Raw genomic sequence first — 19,353 nt, forward strand, 5'->3', positions numbered from 1 at the left:
TAAAGCTTTACCCTCAGGTGCTGGTGCAGCCTCCGCGGCCGGTGCAACCTCTCCCTCCGCAGGAGCAGGAGCGGCTTCCGCTGGTGCGGCTTCCGCGGGAGCAGCCTCCGCCGGCGCTGCCTCAGCAGGTGGCGCCTCCGCGGGTGGGGCCTCTGCAGGGGGAGCTTCGGGTGCGGGCTCCGCCGGGGGCTCTGGAGCCTTCTCCGCCTTCTTGGCGGGGGCTTTTTTGATGGGAGCTGGCTTGGCGGGCATGGTGCTTCAAGTGCTACCCTGTGGGACTGCTACACCCTAAACTAGAGTCCTTCGGGCTGACATGGGGGGAGAGGGGGGTCTCTTGCAATTTATACTACGCATGGCTTGTGGGCTCAAGGGACTCCTCCCCTCAAAGAAATCTCTAAATAGGACTCCAGTAGACACTTAGGGATGTTCGTGCTGTGTGCTCTCTGTTGACCATTAGGCTGTTGCCAACAAGTTATTATGGTCATGTACAATGACGTGATTATTTGGTCAATAGACGGCACTGCCTTGGACTAGGCCTAGAATACGATCGTTTTGAGTGATTGTAGAAAATAATGGGAAGGATATATCGTGCTTTGCTTTTGTATCTGCATAAAATGCAAATACTGTACAGGGAAGTTTTAAGCGATTTGTCGCCATCTTCTGTGTTAACATTGATACAATCCTTGCTGCCTTTGGACGACAATGCATACTGCAGCAAGATAGCCTAATGGTTACTTACTGTGCAATGCAATACAAAGTGGTGGTATTGTGTACCTTGTGCTTCCACCCCAGGTTTATAGGCCTACTATACATTTATTTGCCTTAGGTGCACATCTGTGTTATATCCAAAGGTATATGGCATATGACAGACTGGTGGCACTGGGACAGACAGAGACAACTGGGTCAGGGCCAACCACTGGGGACAGTTTGTCAGACTGCTACAGAAATTGACAACTGTCGGTCTCCTCAAAGAAACCCTACTCCGGTAGTAGACTGTGCTGCACGCGCGCACGTGTGTGTGTGTGTGTGTGTGTGTGTGTGTGTGTGTGTGTGTGTGAGAGAGAGAGAGAGAGAGAGAGGGGGGGGGGGGTGTTGTATGTGAGTGTTGGTTTGGATTTGGGTAAGGGGGTACTGACAGGCTTGTCAATCAATTACATTTATGACCCAATTACACAACAAAAGTGACTGAAACTTTAGTGGGCAATGTGATTTACAGTAAGAGGGCCAGGGTCACCTATAAACTTTCAACTTGTTTGTCCTTGAAGTTAATGTGTGTACACGGCCTGTGGCCAAAGCTTGTAGATTATGTTGCCATATTCTAGTTTAGTTTAGTTTAGTTTATTTAGTTTAGTTCAACAGGGACCATGCACAATACACATTGATTACAGAAGTAAAAAGATGGCTTGTGCCAGATTATAGCTATATAGCTAATTTCCATCTGCAGTCCCATAACTGAAACCCATGTGTGTAAACTATGTAATGGTATTGCAAGTGGTAGACCATAAAAATAGGTGGCAAGCCATAGAACAGTGTTAACTTCGGACAAGATGAGGAGTCTGTGTTTAGTTATTTCCCGCCTGTTGTGAGTTTATTTTTTAGATGCGTCCCACGCATCTCTATAAGAGGCTTTGGTGTCCGTCCGTCCGTCCGTCCGTCCGTCCGCCCTCCCGTGATGGGTTTCTGAATTGTGATTCCCTCTTGTGATTCCCTCTTGTGTCCACAAGGTGGCAGTCGCTCAGTTTTGGCCTGGAGCTCATGCGTGCAAACCAAAAGCTCTTTGCCAGTGAGAAAAACATGGCGGCACTTCCTGTTGATTTTCACATGAAAGTTTTGCTTAATTTAAAGTCCCTAAGCGACTATAAATGTTGTGGCTTCCATATATTGATGTAAAAGTGCCCCACAAAGTAATGAAGCACAACAAAGTTACTCCACATTACCATTTGACCACTCGTTTTTCTATGCTAACAGGGTAGCCAATGTAGCATTGTAAATGATCCAGGGAGAAAGGGGGAAATGTTGTGATTTCAGTCCGCCTGAGGCAATGATTTTCGTGGGGAAGATGACCTGCATCTCGGTGGCATTGAACCACGCCCCCGTGCCTTATCTGGCTCGCTCAGCACGTGCGTCCTCAGTCCAATCGCAATGCTTTATTTTCCCCAGACGTTTAATCGCATTTAAGTGAAAGTGCCATGTATACACATTGCAAAATAACTCTTAATCCGATCTATTTAAATCGCATTTATTAAATCGGACTTAAAAACATCATGTACACGTAGCCAATGTCTCATTGATTAGTTTATGGAACTTACGGTTTGTCTGTTACGGTCCACGAAGACAATATCCACGTGAAAACGCAAACGCCTGCAAACCACTGTTTTGACAGAAATACAGTTCACCTGTCGCCTACTCTGTTTTCTTCCCAAAGCGGCATTTAAAAGTATTCCATGAAATCCAACATCAACGTCACTTCAAATAGGTGACAGCATCATGCACACACATGAAATAACACTTCAGTGAGGGGGGGACATCACTGCTCTCATATTAAAGTGAAAAGAGAATTTCACATTTTAGTTTATTTAATGTAGGCCTATGCAAAATTGCAAATAGCCTATTCATTGAAATGTTTCATTGTAATTCATTGTAATGTTTGCCTGTTTTTTATGTTTGTAATTATTTATTTATTTTTAAATAAAAAATCGTGATTAAAAAAAAAAATAGCCTAACAAAAATAGAGATTTTATGTTAAAAAAAAAATGTGATATGGGATGGACCGATGGCCCCCCTAAGCTAAATTCGCCTTAGGTCCCCACATTGCTAAATGTAGTGTAAGGGATTATTTTGAAAAGACAGTAACATGTAATCAGCAATGCATTACAGTTTTTCAGTAAATTGCCCAACACTGTTGAAATCCTATGGTACTTTTTCAAATCCAGGCTTATACAGTACATGGTAGGCTTATTGATAAATTGCCTTGACAGGTTATGAGGAGGCCAAGGGGGCGTTTGGGCAAAAAAGGTTCAGAACGGGCATAGACGGACGCATCTGTTGTCCGCCTGTCGGACTTGTTTTTGCTTGTGACAGCTACTGAGGGGCATCCGAGGATGCCACTTGACGTTGGAGTGGTCAGGCAGCAAACCAAATTCAACATCTCAGATTACATTTGCCTCATCCCATTAGCCTGTCAACTGCAGTAAACACCTGGCTAAACAAGGCAACATTACAACAAGCTATACTTATCAAAAATATGCCTGATGTTTATACATCGAGCAATGTATACAGTATAACACACTGTTTATAACAATACAAAAGACACACCTATGAGCGAGAAATAAAGAATGGCATGACTTTATTGAGAGAACTGAACATATTATGTTACAATGAATGGAACTTTCCGCTTGTGAAACATGCCTTTAGTAACCCTCTCTTGGCAGAGGGACATAAGCACGGACATACACATAGAAAACAAATCACTCTTTGTTGCCTCACATGACAATCTCCAGCTAGGTTTTCTCATTTTACATCTATCTGAATGTGATTGCTGTCGCGAATGAGGAAACTATGTACACTGTTTACATATGAAGTGTTCTGTACAAAGTAGAAAGTTTTACAAAGAATTTTATAAGAAAAACAAGTTCATTGATTTAATAAAAAAAAGAGAAACAAAAAAAATCTATTTGGACTCCCCCAAAAGGGGATAGAAAGGTATATGCAATTTAAGCAAATCAACCAAACTGACAGCCATTTTCGACAATCGTGACAATTTACATGGTAGCTTCCCCTTTGCTCGTCTTCAGCCACCATATTTCACTGTTGTCACATCCCCCATTGAGAAAAAAACTAAAAACACCTTTTACTGGATGTTGCCGCAAAGCAAAGTCTGTTGGCTTTAATACCAGGTAGATCTCCCTATAGGTACTCTCTGAAGGTGTGCATGCATCTTATTCATCAACAGCCTGTTTGTCATCCACATCCTAGACCATCACTGGGATTAAGTACCATAATTATATAGGATTATTCAGATACTGCAGCTTTTAAAGCAAATCATATGTTAATAGTCTTTCTTAATATCCTTTCAGTGTCATAAAGCAAATAAATAAATACTAATTACAAAAAAGTACATCCCCGAGCATAAAAACATTGGAACAAAAGGCTCAGAGTAAGAATATCACATCTCTTGGGAGTCTGATGAACAGACTTGTGTAATTGCAGCCTGCAAAGCCAATAGAAGTCGCTAGACAATCCAAGCGTTCATCATCACCCCTTGAGTAATATGTAATCACAAAGGGAAACTAGCATACACAAAAAGCAGCAATGTTTAAACTTGGGAGTGGAACGAGGGGTTATTTATTCATTTTTTTGGAAGAAAGAGAATAGCTTGCATGATTTCATCATCACATCTCCAGTCAGCCTCTACACAGCACTCGAGCGTCTCCCGAGCGTCTTCACCACATTTAGGCACATGTTGTACGCGCGTCACACTCACTTCACAACCACAGACCTTGCAGAGAGACAGGAAGTGCTTTTGCCAAATCACTTGTAAACAAGCAAACATGATTTGAACACTTTTTAAGTAACACTTAACTGAGACTTCAGTGATGGGAAAGCAGACGTCTGCAGACACTCGCACTGAATTCAAGGATGTTTACATCGAAAAGAGGAGAAGTGGCAGTTCATTGAGCTCCTGGGTAGTTTTGTTATTGTCTTTATGTCTCTACGTGATTTGAATTTAAAATGACAGAGTTTTGCACCAATGTTACATTTACAGTGAGTTCTTATAGACTAAGCACATTGCTACTTGTCTTAAGCTTGCTCTACTTACAGATGGCGAGTTGGTGTGTGTTGGTTATCTTTCCTTTTTTTAATACAAATTCGTATAAAATGACATTTAGAAAAGTCCTACGCGGGTCATCTGAGAGTATCACCACAGATTCTGCAAGCATTATTTCTTTTGATAGGCTTGTTGGCTTACAGTTAATGGCATATTTGGCTGGCAAAGTCATATACCTAAGCATGCAACACTTGTGATGGCAATTATAGCAAACTATCAGTGCATCCACTTGAAGGCACACTATTTAAGACAAGACCAATTCCCATTTCTAAGCACTTTTGTTTCACTGTAATCAGTGGGTGACTAATAGTGTGTTCTACAAGTGAACAGGGATCACATGTCACCATTATACAAACAAACATCATGTATCAGTATCGCCAATCTCTTTTTAGTCAGCCAATCAAGTGCAGCCTATCTGATAATTCACTAAGGAAAGCTTAGAAGATTTTAAAATGATGAGACATACAGTAGAGGGACAGCCATGTACATACAGTATATTACTCCTTGAAATATTTAAAATCTAACAAGGCTTTGTCTCACTCTTTTATTTCATCTCTTAGGTCTTATAAGAAGTTCAGGAGTAGGACTGTAGTCTTCTGTTTTATTTTTTCTTAAAAATCTTCAGATTGTTAATGCTCTGACACGTCATGCTCTCTACACTCATGCTCTTTGACTCAAGATTATTATGATATGCTTACAAGGCCATAAAGTCCTCCTCATACTCTTCCTGGGCAATTTTTTTAACAATCTTTAAAGTATTAGAAATGTCATCTAACATTGGATGGATTTGTACATTCTTAGATTTTCGTCCGTTCTTTTTGCCCTGTGAGGGTTCTCGTATATACCACACTGCACAAATGTACTGCGTATCATAAGGGCGGCAAATATTCAAGTTAAAAAAACCTTCCTCTTCAGCATAATAGTGTATTTGGTGGAGTAGTAGAATGAGGAGGCAATTATTAAATGTCATAATGGGGAGGACCTATGCCCTATGATGACCTATGACCTGTGACATGAGCAATGTTAGCGAGCTACATGAAGGCAAAGAGTTAACGCGGCAGCTCATCTTGCAGCAGTGATGTGATCCGACTGTCGTTTCAACCTGTGCAGAGTAGACAGATCACCACAGAACCAAAATGGTCACCATGTGTTGTCAGAGTGTGTTATTTACAATCATCTAGTACAACAGTAAAAGCTGATTACTGTACCTCTGTATTTCACATCAGTGTGCATATTATAACAAACTGCCACGTAATAACCGGCAACTTGTGCATGTTGCAAAGGATTTTTCTTTTTTATAACGAGGAATACCTTTGATATTGTATATTTGTGACATCATACTGTAAATGATATACGTAACTGAGAAAAACCTAAGGCTGTAGTCTGAGCACCATACATTATATTGAATAAGTTGCATAAGTGTGGTCCCAAACCGTCACTATTGTGTGGTGCCAAACCATCTGACTATCGTGCAGTGGATGTTTCCTGTTTTCTAGTTTGGGATTCTAAGCCTGGCTAACGTCACTAAAAAAGCATTCCCCGCATCTATTTGCACCTGTATGTTTGTACACCATATACACCTCTGCTGCTCAGCCTTTCAAGTTCTGAACATGGATAATAAAACAGAGTGTAATCTGAGCTTATGAGAGATGGAACCATGGAACTATAGTAAATGTCAAAGAAGCATGACTTTGAGCAGCGCCCTAACTTCACTTGTGAATATTTACGATCTTGTCAATGCACCACTGACGCTCAAGGTATGAAAGCAATGCAAACCTTGATGGTTCAAATACTGTATGCTGTTGTCCGTATGAGAATTCTCTTACATGTGCTTTCATCGATATAAATGCTAACAATAAGCATGATTGAATAGGGAGCCTATTCAAAGAGAGAAAAATGTAAGGTGCAGCAATGTCAATTAATGTAAACAATGGGGTAGCATGGACAAGACGAGATGAGACAAGATGAACACTGGCAAAGATCACATTGCCTGGTGGTGATAAGTTGTAAATTATAAATAACTAACAGTCTGGAGTGATGACGTGTGCTGAATGAATGACAACTGTTGGATGCCCAGTCAGCAGCTGTTTCTAGTGTGGGTGGGGGAGGAGTGGAGAGGAGTGACTGGGTTTGGGGGGTGAAGGAAAGGAGCGGCTTGCTCCAAAGGAAGTTTAGAGATAGTCAGCGACAGGAATGGGGGGTGGGGGGTAGTTTTGGTGACTGAACCCCACACTTGCACATTTCAAGGACACAGGGAGGGTGGCGGGTAGAGGGCATGGGGCATGGGGCATGGGCTTTAGGTGCAGATGGCACAACAACAGTCTATACGTTTGTATACATTTGGCATCAAATGTAACAGTCTTTCTTGCATACTCTCCTGGCACAGGGAGCCTGGACCGACAAACGATCCACTCGATAAGCTGATTGAGGAGACCAAAAATAGAAAAAAAAAAAGTAAAAAATAAAATCCAGCCTCCTGAAATGTTCAGATTGTAAAATGGGGCACAACAAAAACGAAGGGTCAGGAATGGAGGCTGTGAATCAGCTATGCAAAGGAGGGAGGGAGAGAGGGAGGGACGGAGAGAGAGAGAGCGTGGATAACAGCACAAGCCAGTTAGTGGGCACGGTAGGGCAGGGAAGGACAGGTCCGCCAGTCTCTTGTGGCATGTGTGTCATACGTTGTGAAAGCAGGATAAGTCTTTATGGCGAGTAGAGTGCAGTGGAGCGGATGGCCTCCATTGTTGGATGGAATGTAAGGACATCATAGCGTGGCCTGGAAGCTGGGCTCCCCCGTCAGGTCTGATTCAGGCGACTCCACAAAGTTGGCCGACTCCTGCAGTTTAAGCAGCATGGCCATCTGCGATGGGGAAGACAGGTGAGAGAAAAGGCACAAGAACAATATAAAATAGAGATAATTTACTGATCTCAAAGAAAATTAAGGATAAGGGAACACAGTATGATATTTAAAAAACGGAATAATTTCATATCCTTTGGTGAATTCTTTGGAATGTTCACTGTTTGAGTTTGATGAATCACTGCTATGATTTTGTAAATCTATGTCATGCTATGTAAGGCAACATATTAAGACTTTTACTCATTGCCATGTGGGCAGCAAGCAAGCAGCAATCTCAATATTTGAGGCATTGCATGAAAGGTGTTAAGGTTGGAAAGCAAACTACCAAGTGTTGCTTCAGTGTTACTCTGGAGGAACATGTTGACTTACCAGGGGGTCTGACTCCAGGGAGCTGGGTAGGGGGGTCTCCTTTGCGGGCCTCTCCTCGCTGGACTGCCCTGAGCCCACGCTGCTGGGGTCCACGGCAGGGGGAGGGAGGTGGAAGAGCTTCGCCTGGTCTTGCTGTGCCGACGGCCAGGGCAGGGTGTCCCTCACCCACTCCACTGGGTCCTCCCATGCCGGCCTCTGGCGCTGTACCTGGCAACACAATAACAAGTCATATAACATCACATAATAGTCCATTTGGGAAAATTCTGTGGGATTTACAATATATATATATATATATATATATATATATATATATATATATATATATATATATATACTATATATAGGTATAAAATGCAAGAAAGCATTCTATTCTATTCTGTTCTGTTCTATTCTATTCTACTCTGTTCTGTTCTATTATATTCTATTGTCATTGTGAATAACTTTAAATGAAATGCACAATAACATTAATAAACACATTTTATGTACGGTGGATTACAGTCACCAACCTTTAGGCCGTCTTTGGCCCCCTCTTGCAGGTACGGTATGATGGACTGGTTCCACAGGTCGATGAACCAGGGGCGAAACTCCTCTATCGTCACGGGACATGCCAGGAAGAAGCAAGGTCCTATTGGGATGTAAATGAAATACATGACAAACCTGGCTATCTCAATATGTCTTTTTACTAACACGATGCTTACATCACAGGACATGCATCATATTGCACAAAGCTTAAATACATTTTTGAGTGTTTAGTGTGACTGTGGTACAGGTACTTTTACACCTATGGAGAACAGTTCAACTGTGAATGAATTCTGAAAGTTGGTTTCAAGATCCATACAATCTACTGCTCGTATCCCAAAGTATTAATATGGGTAATAATAAATAGTTGATATGATTTTGGAATCCTTACCGATAAGGAAATCTGAAGTGCTGTGCTTCTCGAGGAACGTGTGCAGGTGGTACCAGAGTTTGGGTACCCAGTCCAGCGTCCGCAGGAGCTCCTCATTGTTCAAAGTGCTTTGGTTCTCCGACTCGATCAACTTCCTGTGCAAGTAGCGCACCAGGAACCCATTCGCTGGCTCCACATTGTTGGAAAACGTGACCATCCTTGAAGAATGAAAAAAGAATACAAATGATTAAAAATGTTGGATACTGTAAATACAACTACAGATCCTGGCCGTAAATATAAATAATATAGAATTACATACAATACAAATTAAATTAAATACATTACCATTTTGCACATATATAATACGTACATTTGTCTACTGTTCCGCCTTGTTACAGCAGCATGGGTATGTGGCTTACCTGAAGCTGAGGTGTAGCCCGTGATTAGATGCCATCTTCACACAATGATTTGTTGTTCCAATGATATATGGACTATGAGGAAGATAAATCCTATTAGATTCCACACCGCTAAGATGTACTTGCATGTTGACATTACACATTAAAAAGAAGTGTGAAAAGAACTGTCAAATTTGGTATGTGTATGTGGTCACTGCTTGGAGGGGGAAACACATCTTGTGATCACTATGAATAAATCAATATCTGCCGTCTTACCATTTATGGTATTTGCATGTGAGGGCACTGTTGGCGAGCTCACTGATGACCCCCGCGTCACTGATGTCATCCAGCACGATGACCAGAGGGACGTCTCCCGTGTTCGTCTCCCGGTCAATCTGATTAGCCAGGTTGGACAGATACAACTGGAGATCCTGAAATAAGACAAAAAAGTCACATATTTCCAACATAAAAAACTGCAGTCCTCACTCTCACAGGTCACTTGCTTGCTAAACAACCCTTCTTGGTAGCCCCTGTCATCCACTCACCTTGCATGAGTGGTGGTGCATGTTGAAGGTGACTACAGCCCCGGGTGCGGAGGGCTCGATGCCGCTGCGCTCCAGCAGGTACTGGGCCAGGCGGGAGGTGAGGTAGGTCTTGCCGGTGCCACTGGGGCCAGAGAAGATGAGGCGGCGGTGCTTCAGCAGCAGGCTGATGTAGTGCTGCAGCATGGGCTTGGGGACCAGGGTCTCGAATACCAGACTGTCCACACACTTCTCACGCAGGCCTGCAAGGGAGAGACAGGGATGGGTAGGGAGAGAGAGAGAGAGAGAGAGAGAGCGAGAGAGAGATAGTGTGTGAGAGAGAGTGTGAGAGAGAGAGAGAGAGAGAGAGAGAGAGAGAGAGAGAGAGAGAGAGAGAGAGAGATGATTAGGGATTAGGCACAACAATAAAAAGACCATAACATTTCACAGAAAATGTGATTACCGGAAATAAGAAATGGGAATAAAATGTATTGAAAGGAATGTGGAGTTGTGATGGATTTTCCCGCCACTCACCTTTCAGGAGGACATTGATACAGCCGGGCCCCTTGCCAAGGCAGCTGGCCGGGCTATTCTCTGGGACGTCTGTACCAAGCACCCGCCTGTTATGGTTAATCTCGTAGCAGTGGAGGGAGTCTGTGGACAGCCCCATGCTGGACGCAGGATCCACCTTGCTGATGTAATCCTGGAGAAACAAAAGACAATAGAAACAGCATGTTATGCTGGTGGTTCAGTACAAACACAGAAATTAACCATGCAACAAACCTACCACCAGCTTGCAGTTAAAACTCCCTTGTATCTGAATTTCCTTGTCCTGGATTCAGAACCACAATCAAGTGACCTGCTTTTAACTGTCCAATTAGGCAATCCCCTGGTCAAAATCACAAATGCCTCTTTTCCACTGCCAGTTTTCTGGTAGGCCTACAGCTCGACACACTCGGCTGCCACTTTTTGCTTTATGGTTGAGCTGTTTGGTGCCTATCAGCAGCACCTGGAAATTGGCTGTGCATTCCTTTAAGTACCTTATGGAGTAGACAGTGCAATGCTCAGTGTCGCATGCTATTGCAATGTATGTTCTTAAACTCACCTTGAAAGCCAACATGATGAATTTATCCAGCTTCAACCAGTCTGTCGTCGCATCAACTTTCACAGACCCAATGTAAAAGCTATGCTGCTTTACCTATTTGACAAGATAGAAAACAGTGAGTAGAGCTTGATTTTGAAATACAGTATTTGATCAGTTTTAAAACACTGTGCCTGTTCTCTGGGGTAAGCAATCACTACAATATGTGTTCTGTTTATCCTTGGGTGACCTGCATAGCCATGGCCTAGTGCAGGGGTCAGGAACCTATGGCTCTAGAGCCACATGTGGCTCTTTTGGGAACTATATATGGCTCTTACTTACTTGCTCTTACTCTTAGAGTTGCCAACCATCCCTTGATATGGAATCGTCCTGTATTTATAAATAAAAGTACGGGTTCCATGTTGAGTTGAAACAGGACAAGGGAGTTGGCAACCCTATACTTACCTGATATCAATAAAAGCAATAACTTCACAGTACACTCTAAAATTGTTGGGCTTAATTGAAATACATGCTTTACTCAGTGTTTTTTTAAAAATGGTATGGCTCTCGTGAAAATGTATTTTAAAAAAATTGGCGTTTATGGCTCTCTCCACCAAAAAGGTTCCTGACTCCTGACCTAGTGGCTAAGGCGATAGGCTTTAGATTTGAGGGTTGCATATTTGAACACCAACTTTCCATTCTCTATCTTACTCCATGGCTAAGGTGCCCTTGAGCAAGGTACCTAACCCCACTCTGCTCAAGGGACTGTAACCAATACCCTGTACCTTAAAATAACTGTATGCTGCTTTGGATAAAAGCATCAGCTAAGTGCACTGCAATGTCATGTTTAGAGGAAATCCAAGGCACTCTTCGCTTTTAATTTAACTGAGCTAGTTCATAATTGAACAGATAAAAATTGCCAACATGTTTCAAAATGTAATGTCATGTCTTACCTCTTTGGGGGCCTGTTCCATACGCACCACCACACGCACAGAGACGTCACCTCTCTGAGAACACATGCTCAACATGTCTATAGGTGAGATATCTGTGGAAAAAGGCAAAAGAAAATTACCATTTTGCGTAAGTCTCGAGGATAACTGAAGCCTGGTTGTTTGCACAAATAAACTGGTACGCATATAAAGTACAGTACATTTGGGTTTACATAAAAACACAATTCATGAAATAACCCCTCTGAACCAGGGGTGGATTCATGATACTTCAAATACTTTGCCTCCAGGGCACGTGATTCCTTAAAACCATCCCTTCTTTGCTCAACACTATCACACGCACCCACGCAGGCAAGGACGCAGGCACAGACGCATGTACAGCCCTTAGGTCTTTACCTGGCTCACAGGGGCTGCACTCGTTGAGGCTGAGGCTGAAGGACTTGGTGAGGGACATGGTGTTCGTGGGCCTCTGCAGGGATGAGTTGCCCAGTAACGACGACAGGCCCGAGGGCTGCGAGGTTGACATCGAGGGTCCACTGGTGGAGGGGGTCACAGGAGTAACAGAGGATGGGGTGATGGGGGTGGCCGGGCTCCCCGTCTTCAGCCGGTCATTCTCTTTTTTCAGGTTCTCCACTGTCGACTGGAGAACAGAACACAGGACATGTTAATTCTGCAGTCATTATTACATAGAGTTAACATAAAACATTAAACGTAAGGCTTTACATTGTTTCAAGTTCATCAATGATTAATGATGCATGTAACTTTCAGTGTGTATGGCTTGTACGCTCATGATACAATCCATTGTGTACATACTGGCAATATAAATACAAACTGTGACAGCTATCGTTCTGTAAATAACACATGTAAAACCCGAAAAAAAGAGAAAAAGAGAAAGAAAAAGATATATAAATCCTTTTATTGTCATTATACACCATATCATGAGATTTTAAGCCTGCCTACGAGGTGTGTTGCTAAAAGCTGTACTGTGTAGTGTCTGTGTGTAGTGTATTGCCGTGTACACACTAGCATGCCGTTCAGTAGTTAACAACATTGACCCACCTGACAATTCATTAGCAACTAGCACTTTCACACACCTAAATGTACAGTATGTGCTGTGCGGCACGCTAGCTACTTATACCTGTACTGCACCTGCATGCTGTTCAGTAGTGAACACCTAAATGCACCTGTGCTGTGCACTACCTACCAACACCTGTACTCACCTGCATGCTGCTCAGTAGTAAGTGTCACGTGTACACTTGTCTGTACATTACTTCTACACACTATGTGCTGTGTGCACTAGCTACCAGCATGCTGTTCAGTAGTAAACACCTGCCTGTACCTATACTAGCTACTGACACCTGTACTCACCTGCATGCTGTTCATGGCCTCCCGTAGCTGCTCCAGCTGATGGGCGGAGCTGAGTGCCTCCAGTCGGATGTCCGTCAGCTTCATCTCCTTCTCCCACAGCTCCGAGCGAAGGTCTGACACCGCCTTCTCATCCGTCTCATTCTCTTCACTCGTCTCAAAAATCCTGGAAATGGATGGATACATGGATAGGTAGAAACATCATAGTTACACATCAACAGCACCTTATCATTGTTTTCATTTTCCTCAATCTCTTTGAAGATCCTGGAAATCTACCAACATAAGAACATCATAGTTGCTGTATCATGAATTGCCTAGGTGTCATGCCTATACAACTTGACTAACAACAACTTGTCATTGATCTCATTCTCTTTACTCATCTCAAAGGCCCTCGATATTAGTAAAAGTTTGCTTTGAAAGATTCTGCAGATACGGTAATCTAGTAATGCCCTAGGCTATAATACAGAAGTAGCACAGCCATAATCAGCATTGAGGTTCTTGCAGTGTCATCTGGCGAAAGCATGGCTTTACTGACATGCCTGTTACCACTTTGCAATTAATTTCATCTGAGGGAAACTTAGTAATGTGTTACATTGAGTGTCCAGTTTAACATACAACTTAACCTATGGTAACATCAAGAGATAGAGTAGGTGCAATGGTGGCAGCAGCGCTATGAATAGACTTGTCAGGAACAGGATAACAGCTTACACGGATGCAGTGGCTGACAGAGGGGGTGACGATAAAAGGGTCTGCAAGATGTAATGCAGTGGTTCCCTAATTCCCAAACCCCTTTTGGACTGAAGAACATTTTTGTGTCCTCCAAGTGTCAACCCAAAAAAGGTACTCCAATATTTGTATATTACTGCTCTCTATCTGTTCTATTTGTATACTGCTGTACTCTACATTGACCCGACACTCTGGCTTGAGTGCTCTATGTAAGTCGCTTGCTCACAAACGTCTGCTAAATGTAACATAATGTAACGTAACCAAACAAAACATAATGACAAGTGCTTACACAGAGGAGGTGGCCGACTGGAGGGGTTCTTGGGGAGGCTGGTCCTGGTCCTGGTCCAGGCCATCTGCCCCCTCATGTGCCAATTTGGGGGAGTTGGGGGCGGAGGAGTCCGGGGTGGCAATCTCCTCGATGTCGGAGTAGAAGGAGCCCGACTTGGAGGCCTTCTTGATGCTGAATGCCTTGTTGAAAGAGCTCCTCAGCTGTGGGTAAAAGAGAGGAATGCACGTTTATTATTATTCATTATCAACACAACTACTCAGTTCAAATGGAATGAAAGAATCATTCCCAGATCATCTTCAAAGTCTGGAGTGACGGCAGACAATCAGCAGCTGTGCTTGCAACGATTACAGACCATGGTGGAGAAGAACATTTTGTGACGTTAGATTTCATTCCTTGTTAATGTGTGATGAATGGGTTTACAGGAAATGTTAGCTTTATTTTGCATAGAGATCAAGAATTAGTACGAAGCCAGAGAGACAACAGATTGCATTGTCAACTAGTGTCGACAGCAGGTGGACCTAAACACTAAACAGGCATGGCATTCTTGTACAGCATATGTTAGGAACCAGCAATTTGCATGGGATGAATGTTAGGCATCCAGGGTGTGGTGCACTGAAACATAAAGACAGTGTTGAATATCAATTTTAGACATCATAATCAGATAGGCTTGTCAAGATGACACTCACCTCAACCACCTTAGCCATTTATAGAAAGAAAACAAATAAAGGGAATACTATGATCAGACTGTGTGCACAGTTTATGGCATATGGCTGTGTAATGATGTGTTATGTATAGAAAGGTCAAAAAAGCTACTTTAAATGTACATTCATTTCAAATTATACTGATATCAGATCATTGCTCCTAAATACCAACATGATCTCCAAAAATTCAGTGCTCCAGGACACGGATGTTAAGGACACGAAATACGTGTCCAGGAGCACGGATTTTGCCGAAATTCCGTGCTCCTGGACACGGAATTGTTTTCCGTGCTCCTGGACACAGAATTGTTTTCTGTGATGGACACACAGAAGTGCTCTCTCTAATACTCCCACAGCTCTATGTTTCCACAGTCTTTGACCTCAGTCAAACATTTTTTCTCCAAAAAAACATTTCTTACTGACAGGTTAGGGTTAGGGATTGTTTTGGTCTGGGCACAGCTAGTATTCTTTCATTCATTATATGAATTTAATAGCCTATCAACCAACTGGAAAAGGTATTTCTCAAAAATATGTCTTTAATGACAGGTTAAGGTTAGGGAATGTTTTGGTCAGGGTACAACTTCAATTGCTATAGCATTATTTTGCTTAGGATTAGCATTTGGTATGTATTTTCTAATGATAGAATTAACACAGTGCGGTGGAAATATAGAAAGCAGTTCCTTGTGCCCATCACGGAAAACAATTCCGTGTCCAGGAGCACGGAATTTTGGCAAATCCGTGCTCCTGGACACGGATTTTGTGTCCTTAACATCCGTGTCTAGGAGCACGGAATTTTCGGAGATCAGGCTGTAAATACATAACATTTAAACAGATATGATCTGATATGTACACATATTTGGATAATACACATGCCCCATACCATGCATTACCATGTAATATATACTTACATACCATGCATGCCTGTCCTGTTTTCAACACAGGCTTATTAGTTTTGTCACATACTAATTTTGCCAAAATGTTAAGGTGTTATAATGTCACCACTTACCCAGCTCTTCTTCTTCTTCTTCTTGGCGTCCTGCTCCTTGAGGCTGCCGATGCTGGAGTGGCTCGTGATGCTGTTCAGGCTGGAGATGCTCTCAGACGAGTTCTGCCTCCGCATGCGCAGCTCTGTCATGGGGAGACAAATGCATAACAGTGAAGCAGCAAGTAAAAACTACTGATGAGACTTTTTTCCAGGCAAAGTCAGACAAAGTGTAGAAGGGGGGCCGAACAATTGCCCTCAACAACCGCACCTGTTAAAATCTCTAGAAAACTACCACACTACTACGATATTAACTATAGACTAAAGTAATTATGACTATAATTATGATTATAACATTATGACTAGGTCATTGTCATTGTTTTAACGCCTTTATGCTCTGCAATGTCATAGCAATGTTGTTATGATGTAGTTGAGTGTTTTCAGCAAATAGTGAATAGGCCTGTCAACAGGCACATCTGCACAAAGAGGCTATAGGCAGCGGGCCAAGAATCATAGCTCATCTAGAAAATGAGTTTCGTTGTGACCGTTTAGTGGCAACTTAAAAATATGTTTTCTTGATCAATTTGGGGGTGCTGAATCCAAATCTGCCTGTTGCCACGGCGTCAGCCTGCACGTTTGGCCACCACAAGGGGCGCTATATTCATTTTTGCTTATTTATGGATATAAACAGAGTTTTAAAGTTTTCTTTTGCTTTGTAACAACATTTTCCATGAAACTGAAGACTTGGTGTGTGTGTGTGTGTGTGTGTGGGGGGGGGGGTGTGGGGGGGTGGGGGAGGGGGGAAGGGGGGGGGGGGTTGGGGGGGGGTTGGGGGGGGGGGGGGGGGGGGGGGTGGGGGTGGGGGGGGGTGGGGGGGGGGGGTGCGGGGGGGGGGGGGGGGGGGGGGGGGGGGGTGGGGGGGGCGGGGGGGGGGTGCAGGGCGGGGGTGCAGGGGGCTAGTTCAAACTGACTTAAAATGCTGGTTTTGGACAGTTTCTTTACTTCAAGCCATGTTTTTTTCTAAACACGACAGCTAATTGGTTGAATTATCGAACAACATACATATACATTACAATCTAGACTCAAGATGGAAGAAAATACCAAAATATGACACATAGGCTGCGGACCAGAAATCATAGCTCATCTGGAAAATGAGTTTTGTTGTGACCTCTTAGTCGCAACTTAAAAATATATGTACTTGGTCAATTTGGGGGTGCTGAATCCAAATCTGTCTGTTGCCAGGGCATAAACATGCTCCCTTGGCCACCACAGGGAGCGCTACTTCGGTTTTTGCTTATTTATATACCGGTAAGTGCACAGAAAAGTGTACATATAGATTTGGCACAAATGTTCATTAGTGTGCACTCTTTATAAGTGCAGAGGGTTGCCATCTTAAAATATGGCCATTTTTTAAATGAGGCCACGAATAGCTTTAATTATGATAGCATGAAATACTGCAAATGTTATCTACAATTCACTTTTGAAAGAAGAGCATTGTCCATTGATAAAATCCAGATGGCCACCGTTTTCAATATGGCCACCCTCTCCACTTATAAATAAGGCAAAGAATCATTCACTTAGTGATGCAAACATGGAATTTGGCACACATGTTCTATAGAACACACACATTGACAGTAGATATAATGGATAATAGTAATCTATTTACTGTCAATGAACACACCCTTTTAAAAATTGTGATAGCCACCAAAAGAATCCAAAGTGGCCACCATTTTTCAAGATGGCCACCCGCCTCAGAATACCAAGAACTGTTCTCATAATGAAATTTTGGCATGCAATTTTGCACCCTTGTTCATTAGAATATACTCTTTGAAACAATGACATTGTTCACAAGAAAATCTAAGATGTTTGGCACGTTTCAAGATGCTATGCTCTCCACCAACAATTACTAATGCTAATTAACATGTATGCAATTACTTCAATGGAATCAACAAATTACTGAAGAACAGTACTGTGATACAGTCTGAAAAGGATCTGTGATTTCTTATTCAAAAACATGATTCACAAATACTAAAAATGCACAATATAATGTCAAAATCTTGACAAGACTGAAGTAAAAGGATTAAGCAGAACTGTACTTCACATTTGCAGCTTCACTAGACTATGCATATAAGACCAAGCCTGAGGCATGTGCACCTGCCGCACTTAGCAAACTTTTACTACTCTTTGCAATGGCTGCCCTGTTCATTCTTTGCCAATCTTCTCCCGTCAGTTGGATTTCATTTCTTTGAGTTCTGGTTGGCATATGCTTCAAAACCCACAGGCACTCTGCTTGATTTGTTGCATATTACAGTATGTAGTGTATTGTATCAGTGCTGCTGCTGTTGGAGGGATGCCTTTCTGCGAAATAGTTAATGGCTCGCATCACGCATACAATCTGCAGTGCTGAATCTCTTATTCAACAACTTTCCTTTATCATTGGTTTTGAAGGCTGTGACCACATCACAGCATGTAAAAGCAATGATGTAGTCTAATTTTTTCAGGTGGATATACTGTATATTTGAGCATTTTTTCAGGTGGGTATACTGAAATTCCTGAAATTTGGAAGAGGGTATACTGCGTATACCTGCGTTCTATACGTAGACAGTACACCACTGTGTAAAAGCATGGCAGAACAGCATGTATTAGGCCTTCTCTTGTCCAATTGTGTTGTAGAGTTTGTGGATGACAATGAATTGAAGGCTCTGGGTTTGGCCACACATCAGCCTTAAATGTTGCACATCTAGGATTGTGGCTATTGGCTTCCTCCTAGGACCATGTAGGCCTATCTCATTCAGAGAGAGTTTTGGTTGTACCAAGTCTGATGCAGACAGCAAAAGATATACAGCTCCCAACTTACTCAGGAAAATCTCAACATCATCAAAGTTGACTTGGTCAAAGATATCAAACACAATCAATTCTATTGGAGATGTAGGGTCTCGTGTTTCCACACAGCATCATGCCAATCATTCCAATGTCCTTACCTACTGTACAACTTGGCCAAAATGGAAGGACTGTAAATGCTGTGTAGTTAACAAGAAAATAGCTGTGGGTTCCCCCAACTTGTCAACTTGGATAACAACACCTTTGCCAATTTCCTCAGTGGAATTTAAAAGCCACCAATGCATCAAAGCACCAATGAGTAGTCAGTACACTCCACTTGACTTGTCAGAGGATGGGAAATGAGGCTGTTCAAGGTTTTTTGGAATACATCTGCTGATAAGGCCAAGACTAGTTAGAAAATCCAGCTGACTGGGGATAGGAAAGTAATTGTTTCTTAAAATAATAATAAAATATTTTTTCTTAAAATAATTGTACTGCAAATCAGTTAATATAGGCTAAGGCGTCATTGGTGGAAGGTGGCCATCTTGGAATTCCCTGAGGCCAGCAACCTTTTTTCAAAGAGTGAATT

At 42.5% G+C, this 19,353-nt stretch overlaps 2 protein-coding genes across 8 annotated transcripts in view; both read right to left on the reverse strand.

Moving 5' to 3' along the window:
* The window catches only part of mybpha (myosin binding protein Ha), a 35,839-nt gene extending 35,520 nt beyond the window's left edge, over window positions 1-319 (reverse strand). For both annotated transcript variants that reach the window (XM_063209397.1, XM_063209396.1), the window contains exon 1: window positions 12-319. In XM_063209397.1, the coding sequence (XP_063065467.1) occupies window positions 12-252 (241 nt within the window). In that variant the 5' untranslated portion in view covers window positions 253-319. The remainder of the gene's footprint in view (window positions 1-11) is intronic.
* Window positions 320-3,329: 3,010 nt separating this feature from the next.
* Window positions 3,330-19,353, reverse strand: part of LOC134457394 (neuron navigator 1-like) — a 171,107-nt gene continuing 155,083 nt past the window's right edge. For all 6 annotated transcript variants that reach the window (XM_063209401.1, XM_063209402.1, XM_063209405.1 and 3 more), the window contains 14 exons: window positions 15,969-16,090; window positions 14,265-14,464; window positions 13,253-13,415; window positions 12,281-12,524; window positions 11,891-11,982; window positions 10,962-11,054; window positions 10,391-10,559; window positions 9,881-10,119; window positions 9,612-9,766; window positions 9,360-9,431; window positions 8,962-9,158; window positions 8,558-8,676; window positions 8,052-8,258; window positions 3,330-7,685 (listed from right to left, as the gene is read on the reverse strand). In XM_063209401.1, the coding sequence (XP_063065471.1) occupies window positions 7,590-7,685; window positions 8,052-8,258; window positions 8,558-8,676; window positions 8,962-9,158; window positions 9,360-9,431; window positions 9,612-9,766; window positions 9,881-10,119; window positions 10,391-10,559; window positions 10,962-11,054; window positions 11,891-11,982; window positions 12,281-12,524; window positions 13,253-13,415; window positions 14,265-14,464; window positions 15,969-16,090 (2,168 nt within the window). In that variant the 3' untranslated portion in view covers window positions 3,330-7,589. The remainder of the gene's footprint in view (window positions 7,686-8,051; window positions 8,259-8,557; window positions 8,677-8,961; window positions 9,159-9,359; window positions 9,432-9,611; window positions 9,767-9,880; window positions 10,120-10,390; window positions 10,560-10,961; window positions 11,055-11,890; window positions 11,983-12,280; window positions 12,525-13,252; window positions 13,416-14,264; window positions 14,465-15,968; window positions 16,091-19,353) is intronic.

Source organism: Engraulis encrasicolus, chromosome 10, assembly GCF_034702125.1.
Source record: "Engraulis encrasicolus isolate BLACKSEA-1 chromosome 10, IST_EnEncr_1.0, whole genome shotgun sequence".
Lineage (NCBI taxonomy): Eukaryota > Metazoa > Chordata > Actinopteri > Clupeiformes > Engraulidae > Engraulis > Engraulis encrasicolus.